At 35.6% G+C, this 8,470-nt stretch overlaps 1 protein-coding gene across 2 annotated transcripts; it reads right to left on the reverse strand.

The window, feature by feature from the left end:
- Positions 1 to 1,030: 1,030 nt before the first annotated feature.
- Positions 1,031 to 8,008, reverse strand: LOC109180065 (DEAD-box ATP-dependent RNA helicase 20). Of its 2 annotated transcripts, none has more exons than XM_019329564.1 (10): positions 7,749 to 8,008; positions 7,085 to 7,587; positions 6,816 to 6,995; positions 6,552 to 6,713; positions 6,280 to 6,434; positions 5,644 to 5,736; positions 5,440 to 5,525; positions 4,129 to 4,355; positions 1,510 to 1,743; positions 1,031 to 1,398 (listed from the first exon to the last, which is right to left on the reverse strand). In XM_019329564.1, the coding sequence occupies exons 1-10, from the start codon at positions 7,808 to 7,810 to the stop codon at positions 1,295 to 1,297; spliced, it is 1,806 nt and encodes a 601-aa protein (XP_019185109.1). In that variant the 5' UTR covers positions 7,811 to 8,008; the 3' UTR covers positions 1,031 to 1,294. The 2 variants fall into 2 exon arrangements, with proteins under 2 accessions (XP_019185109.1, XP_019185110.1); XM_019329565.1 differs by having other exon boundaries at positions 1,031 to 1,392; positions 7,749 to 8,002.
- Positions 8,009 to 8,470: the final 462 nt, after the last annotated feature.

Here is an 8,470-nt window from a genome sequence, read left to right on the forward strand (position 1 = left end):
TATCTATTTCTCCAGTTTTCCTTCTCCATTTCTACAATTTTCCATTTCTCTAGTTTTCTAATTTTCATTCCATGTTCCTCCAGTTTTTCATTTCTCTAATTTTCTGATTTCATTAAATACAATCATCACATATATCATTTGTGCATTTCTACAACAACAACAACAACAAAAAATATGTGTGCATAAGGATGAAGAAAAATGAAAAAAATAAAAATAAAAATAGTAATGGTAATGGTAATAGAGAAGAACGAAACTTACGAAAGAAAGCAAAGAGAAAATGAAATGGAAAAAGTCAGATGTGCACAACAGGAATCAAACCGCAGACCTCGCACATCAAGTACTATTCACGCGTGTTATCTCCCATTTCTCCATTCGGAGAATAAACTCAAACACCAATTCTTCAAAAGTATACATAAAGTTAGAAAATTGAAAAGAGTTAGGCAATTAGAGAGATAATTTTAGTAAATAAGTTTTCCATTTTCTATTCTTCCACCTCTTTAATGGTCTGTTTCATAAAATCCTCCATTTTGATGAACGACCCCCAAAGCTCTTAATGGTATGGTGTTGATGTTGTACGCAATGGTTAAGTTAAACAAAGAATGATACAGTTTCTTACCTCATATTTTTTAACTATATTCAAATGACAAGATTTCACTCAAATTATTTACAATATTTTTGTTTAATATCAAATTTAATACTAATCTATAATTTATATATTAAAAAATTACATCAAAATTTTTATTATAAACACGAAAAAAGTCAAATTTAAAATGACTTTAAAATTTTATTAACAAGTTAAATAAACAAAGAAAAATTAATTTGATCATAAATAACAAATTGGACATGTGTCAAGTAGTTGCAACTCTAGAGCCTCTAACTCTCTTCTCCTAAATGGAAGGTTACAGGTTCGGACCCCCCGAAAAGAGCTAAGAGTATTGACTCTTTGTGATTCAATAGATTGAGAAAGTATGTATAAACAGATACTACATTATAATAGAGTCACTAGTACAAAAAAATAGAACAATGTAAATTAGAATAGATGAAATATCATTCATTAGTTCGCTAAATCCTTTCAGCAAACCAAACTCTACCTTTTTCAAGGTTAATAAACAGCAATTGGATTGCATTCTACTAGAAATACAGTTTAGAAAACAAATATATAAGCTTTCAGGAGGAGTAATTCAGTTTCTGGGTAAGCTATTTCTAGTACTGCACAAGACTAGGGGATCTCTGAACTATCATGAATGTGCTATTTCTAGTGTGAACAACACATCTATGGAGGATCAGTATAATACTACCAATGTCTTTTCGCTCCAAGTGGAACTGTATTAGATCCCGAAATCGACCCACGGTTTCCAAAGCCTCCCCGCCCTCTAGAGCGGAAGTTGTTTCCTGAAGCTCAGAAAAATCAAATTCAATCTATCAGCACCATTTCTCGTCGGTATTATAACTGGCAAACATTGGCTGTAAGGCACTAACCGCAACTATATATATATATATAACACATACCTCCAGAGCTGAAACCACCGGGGCATGCCAATGCTGACAACTGAGGGGGAACAATTTGACCTGCTTGCTGAAGGATCTTAACAAGTTCTCTGGCAAACTTTGCATTTCCATGGGTAAAAAATGTAAATGCAGTTCCCTTGGCACCCGCCCGACCAGTTCTTCCTATCCTATGAACATAATCCTCAAGACAAGTAGGAAAATCATAATTGATTACACATTTTATGTCCTTCACATCTACAAAAGAATAACAATCATCAGATCAAGAACACACTGAAAAAAAATAAAATGATCACACATACACTCGCAACTTGCTACCTTATCCCTGCACTAATAAGATCTTAGTGATTGTGTGTAAGATAATACAGTCCTAATATATTGTGCCCACCTTAACTTTGCAGGGATAAGGAGCAGCTCCACCACCACAACTCCAAAAATGAAATAATGAATCATTAAATAATCTTGTGAGTCAACCGGGCTGTCACGACAATCAGCTTGTTAACTGTGGATGGGCAGCATTAACCTCAAGCATATTCTTTAGAAATTAGAATCTTAGAACCAATAACTGGAACCATACCATTTCTGGTCCAAAAGTCAAGGATGCCAAAAAAAAAAACCCAATTTGTATAAACATAGTCCACCGGTAAACCTCTTGGTACAACACAGAAAGAACAGTTAATATAACCTATCATATTGCCTTGTTTAATAACCATACACACATACCCCCCTCCTAAATCAGAAATCTGATACTCCATTACAATTTAAAAAATAAAATTAAATTAAATTAAAAGATTGACGAAACATGAGATCTAACATTTTCCTAAAATGAGATGAACATATTCACCCCACCACATTTTATGCCAATTTCTGTTTATTTTTATTTCTAAATTCTAATCTTTTGATAATCCCAAGTTTGGATTGACATCCTCTAATGCATGAAAGCACAATACATTCTCAATAGATAAGTAACACTCTTTCCACTGGACTAGCTAATTTCAGTAGCCTTACAACCAAGCACTAGTACCCATTGAGGTCATCTCAATTATAGAGTTGATAGTCAATGTGCAAGGCTCCTGCACCACACAGTTTCTTCCAAAGGAATATATGTGCAATTCAAGGGTCCTCTTGAACATACAGTCTTTAGAAATTTTGAAAAGCTTGATTGTCAAGAATTTAATTAATGCAGATTGAAGCTAACTGTCAGGGAAACATAAAAAGATTGAAAAGGTCTCATGATATTCAATTAAAAATACCACTGTGAAGTCGGACATAATCACTACATTTGCTACTTTACGCTCATGTTATCTTATTAGCTTCCATTTTGACCATGAGAAACCAATTGCCCATATACCACTTTTAACTATGCAATCATATGCATGTAGTGTTTGTATAATGATAATAATACATAGAAAACTGTTAATCATGAGAAGCCAATCTCCCATACAAAAATACCCAATGGTTGACTAAAACTTCTAAGAATTCATTCCATCAGAACTCCAACTAAAAGGATGGAATGGAGAACTAAATATAACCACCCATTCAACTGAAACCAAGTCCGTTAACTGAACAAGAATAAAATTTTATCCAAATTCCTGTTAGTCAAGTACCCATTTCCAGTTAATCCTGGGAGTTAATAAATTTCACACTATCTACAGGCAAATAAATCTTAAGAAACCAAACATTTCTAATGGGTCAATGCATCATGTCTATCACTTGCATGCACAAGCACTCTGTGCTACCGGTTAACATGTTTCAAGGAACACTTTTGAATCCCCAAATTACTGTTAAAATGATGACTCGGGAATAATATGTGAGTGTTGTGATGGCTGTTCTAAATCCTACATCACTTTAATGCAAAGAATGCATCCAGCTTGCAGTTGACCATTTCCTAGTTCTCATATTTTTTTAGAAGATAAATAAATTCCCAAGACTTTGTGAATCCTCCTCAAAGTCACAATAATAGAAATTAGGCCCTTGGTAATATGCAGTAACATGAAGCAACAGTCAATGATGTTGAAAAGTGAGTCAAGTGTGTCATTAATCAAAGTGTATAGCATCTAGCATCAAACAAATACCTAGCATGCAACCTATCAAAATAAAAGCATCTAGCATGGAGTTCTTACTTCTTCCTGCCCTACTCTCAAGCAAATTAATTAAGTCTCAGATAACTGAGTTCTAAACAATAGACCCTTAAAAACTATTACATTTGTGAAGAAGAGATATTAGTAAGAAGCTTGTGTATCCATGTTAGTCACTTGCACGCATCAGATGTATCCAGCATGCAATAGACTATATCCATAGCCTGATATTTTTAAGTTTGTTCTTAGAATAAAACTACAATTTTCAGCATTTTTCAACTCTTTCAAAAGCATGTTTCTATGTGTTAGTGTCTAATGAGAGACATGCACCTGTGTCAATGCAATCTAGATTCTACTCGTGCAAACAAATTAGTAGTGGTTAGCACATACTAGGCATAGACGCATAGTCCCAACTATTTTTACCCAAACCACAGATTATATTCTCAGGAAAGTGGACAGCAGCCGGAGACTCTTCTAAGTATTAGTGTTAAAGACCTAGGATCAGAGAGCAGAAATTCCTAAGTCTAAGCATTCACAACCCTACCAAGACCGCGTGCAGCAACATCAGTGGCAATCATTACGGGACTTCTACCACTTTTGAATTCAGACAGTACCCAGACCCTTTCGTCCTGGTTTTTATTGCCATGAATGGATAAAGCTGGCCATCCATCCATTCTTAGTTGCCTTGTGATCTGATCACATCCTTTCTTTGTCTCCACAAATATCAGAATTCTGCTTCCATCCATCACTTCTTTCAAAAGTCCAGTCAACCTTGCAAGTGCAACGGGAAATCAACTTTTGAATGAAAAGAATCATGAAGGGTTATATAGCAGATTAACAGAACAGTCTTATCATTTCCCAAAGGGATAATGCCATAATAGTTAAATGTGCTCCTGTACTTGTCACAATAATGCAATTGGACACCTAAACTCAAAAACATACAATTGGCTCCTTGAGCATTCAAAATTCATACAATTAGCCAGTTGCCTCAAATTATCCTGTTGACATGGTATTTGAAATTGAAAAGCTGGATTTTCCCTTTATAATTTAGCTGACATGGATATTCTCCTTTGCGCTGAGTAAACTTAGAATGTAAATTAAATTGCCTACCCTAAATTCCCACTACCCATCAAGTGCCAGTGGTCAAAGCTTATCACATCCACAGCCATCTGTTTCACCTTTCTTTCACCATGGTCAAAGCTTCAACTGTACCCCTCTTCACTTCTCACTACTCATCTAAAGCTTTGCCATGTGCAATAATGGCTTCTAAAAACGTGGTTGGATTTGTTGGCATGGATGATATCAGCTAGGAATTGGCATCTTCTCTTCACAATTCTAGCTATTCCATCCAAGCATTTGAGGTATGGGTTTTTACTTTCTAGTGATTTAAAATTTAAAATAAATAAAATTCTCCCTCATAGTTAACGCTAAAGAAATGGAATTCTCTGGGAGCTTCAAGGCTGAAGAAGAATGGCTTGATTGCTCCTCACGTTCTTAAGCGATTTGCTTTCAAGAAAGAATGGTTTCTTTTTTTGTTTGCTTTTTATTCTTGATTTTTATTGCAAAGGACATAGAAGACTCTGCAAGTAGAAGATGGAGAACCATCATCATCATCAACACATTAGCTACTTAATCCACATAATATCCCAAACCATTCATTGTTGAATCATTACAGGAGGCAACCAGCTAATTGGAGCAATGGCATGACTTTTTGAGATTCAAGGAGTCAATTCTATTTCTATATATTTTTAGCTTAGGAGCCCAATTGCATTAACGTAACAAGTACGAGGGTCTATTTGGCCCTCTTCCCTTTCTCAAAAAATAAGGGCACAACCTTGAGGTTATTAGATAATACCTGTTGTACTTCTCCGAATCTGTAACAACTTCAACAATTTGCCTTATAGATTGATTTGCTTTCAAATTTGGAGACCCAATGATTACCTGAAAGTTTAAGGCATTAACCAAAAGTAAAATACACCTTCGTCTCTCAGACTTTGACAAGATACAGATGCACTTGCACACTACAATATATGCAAACATGAAACAAGGGGTCAAAAACCTTGTAAGGATTGTGTAGAAACTGCCTTGCCAATCGTTCTACCTCCTTTGGCCATGTTGCACTCCAATACAGTGTTTGTCTATCTGGTCGAATCTGCATTGATCAGATAAAACTCTCAATTTCAAGCAAGTCAAGCTATAAACAAAATAATTGCTGCATAAACCAAAATGCATATAGAGAAAACAAAAGAAAAACTGCATTGTGATGATTCTTACATATAGATAGAACCCCTAAACTTTGAAAAGTTGGTTTTAACTCCCCAAACTTTCCATTATACAGGGGAAAACACATACCATTAACATTGGGATTTAGTCCCTCAACATTGTAACACCACAAATCATTTTGCTAAGTAGACTCAGCATTTTGGTGGGAATTGTGAAAAAACAAAGAGGGGAATTAGTGGCCACAAAGTTTGGGAACTAAGTTAACCCCAAGGTTAACAGAATGGATTTTCTCTATTTAGGTGGTCAACCTACATTAAGCCTTTGAACAATATTAATTAAATATTAGCTTTCAGTTTATGTACCAGGAATGACTCAAATAGTACATAGTACATAAATGATAAAATTATTAAACATAGTACTTGAAAAATAAAAATAAAAATAAAATAATTGAAGTATAAAGTATTATCCATGCCTGGGAAACAATTTTTCTGATTTGAGGCTCAAACCCCATATCCAACATCCGATCAGCCTCATCCAAAACAAGATAAGTCACCCTTTTCAAGTTCGTATGTTGAGATTCTAGCATATCTATCAGCCGACCAGGAGTAGCAATGACAATTTCAACTCCTGTCATACAATAAAGTTTCAAACATTTTCACCCATCTTATTCCATAAAACTTTTAGGACTGAGGAAAATATATACGGAGTAATAATTAAATAAATGACTTATAGGTGAATGCATACCTCTTTTAAGATCGCGTATTTGAGGTCCTTTTGGAGCACCTCCATAAATGCATGTGATTCTTATATTTGCTTGTGATCCAAATTTAACAGCTTCTTCTTGGATCTGAACAGCTAATTCTCTTGTAGGAGCTAATACTAGCACAATGGGACCATCACCTTGCACTATATTTTATTTTATTTTTTTGTTAAAAAACATGAATGATAACCCAAGGAAAGGTAATGCTCAGCCTAAAAGAAGTAACAGAAGATGGAAAAAGTACTAACCCAATCGTGGTTGTGCACTGACGTGAACCAAAGCAGGCAGTAGATACGCCAAAGTTTTTCCAGAACCTGTTTCTGCAATGCCAATCAGATCTCTGCCCTTTAAGGCCATTGGCCATCCTTGTGATTGGATGGCTGTGGGTTCAACAAAGCCCAATCTTGTGATAACCTCAAGGCAATACGCTATAAAACAAAAGTAATTAAACAAAATACTTCATAGAATGCTAATACAATTAAAATTGAGAAATAAACAGTCAGAGCAAATGTATTACCAGGAAAGTTTGCCTCATGGAACATTCGAATTGGCTTTGGGATATCCGTGCCCTCAACTGTAACCTCACGCCTTGCACGATATAGTGCAACCTCGTGCTCAGTCATTGCCATCACTGATGGACTCTCAGAGTAGAAGTTCTTCTCAAAGCGAACCAAGTTTCCAAAATCTTGTTTTGGAAGGGAAATGTTATCCAAATCATCTCGCCCCCTGCCATGTGCCCCATGCCTACCTGTGCCACCACTTCGCCCTCCATCATATCCAGATCTCCCACCTCCACGTCCACCGTGTCCTCTATCAAACCCCCTCCCACTAGCCCTACCCCCTCGGCTCAAATCAAATCCCCGCCCAGCACCACCTCGATCCTCATTCCCACCAGTCTGGAAAGAAGGGAACCCTGAATAACGTGGCGGAGCCACCACAGGACCTCCATAAGGAGTTGGGGCACCACGGCTATTACTTAAGGCAGCTCCACCGGCTATATGCGGTGGCCCTATCAGATCACTAAAAATCAAGAAACACAAAATTCATAAACATCCACTGCGAAAGTTTTAAGCTTCATAGCAGATTAAAGAGATCTGTACACTTATAACTCTATTCAAGCGCATAAACAAATTCTATATACGTAATACGAATATGATGTGCCTAACACAAATGGGACGTACCTTCTGCGTTGACGATAGGAATTGGAGTCAGCGTATCTGGAATCGTAATTAGGGTTGTACATTGTAGTGGCAACCTAGCAGGGTAGATGGATTGGAGTTAGGGTTTCCAAATTGTAGACACGAGAACGATTTTCCCTCCTTAGAGTCTCCTCGGCTTGCTCTATTGAACTCGTCAATGTAGATTGTCACGATTTTTAGATTACGTATTCGTTTCTTTCTATTTATAGATAATAATACTAACACAAAATGTGTAAATGGGAGATTTCTTCAATGGCGACTTTCAAGATTTAAGATTCTTCTCAAAATGGGTTTTTAGCCCCTATATGGCTATATCTCTTCTTAAAAATAATAATTAAAAAGTAAACATATTTTAATAATAAGTTATAAAATAAAAATGAAAAGAAAAATAATTATATGTGATCATTGTGATGGGCTTGAGCCTAAGAACAATTGGGACAAAAAAAGTAAAAATCCGACGATAGTTTATTGGGTTTAGAGAATAAACGGAGTCCATGGACAAGGCAAATTGGCAAATTATTGTATGGATCATGGACCATAATAAAAAGTACATTTTTAATATACTAAAAGTACATTATTTTTGTATTGAATGTATATTATATAATATAATGTACACTCAGAATAAAAATAATGTATATTCCATGTATACAATATACATTATTTTTGTACTGAATGTACACTATTCTATAATAAACAAAATATGG

The sequence above is a fragment of the Ipomoea nil genome, unplaced genomic scaffold (genome assembly GCF_001879475.1).
Source record: "Ipomoea nil cultivar Tokyo-kokei standard unplaced genomic scaffold, Asagao_1.1 scaffold0987, whole genome shotgun sequence".
In the NCBI taxonomy this organism is placed as follows: Eukaryota; Viridiplantae; Streptophyta; class Magnoliopsida; order Solanales; family Convolvulaceae; genus Ipomoea; species Ipomoea nil.

What these genes read in the sequence shown, in the direction of transcription:
- LOC109180065 (XM_019329564.1), bottom strand. Translation starts at nt 7,810, where the DNA reads ATGTACAACCCTAATTACGATTCCAGATACGCTGACTCCAATTCCTAT. An exon ending in CCATGAGGCAAACTTTCCTG is followed by an intron (nt 6,996 to 7,084) that starts GTAATACATTTG and finishes TTTGTTTTATAG; the next exon opens with CGTATTGCCTTGAGGTTATC. An exon ending in TGTTGCTGCACGCGGTCTTG is followed by an intron (nt 1,744 to 4,128) that starts GTAGGGTTGTGA and finishes ATTCTTTTGTAG; the next exon opens with ATGTGAAGGACATAAAATGT.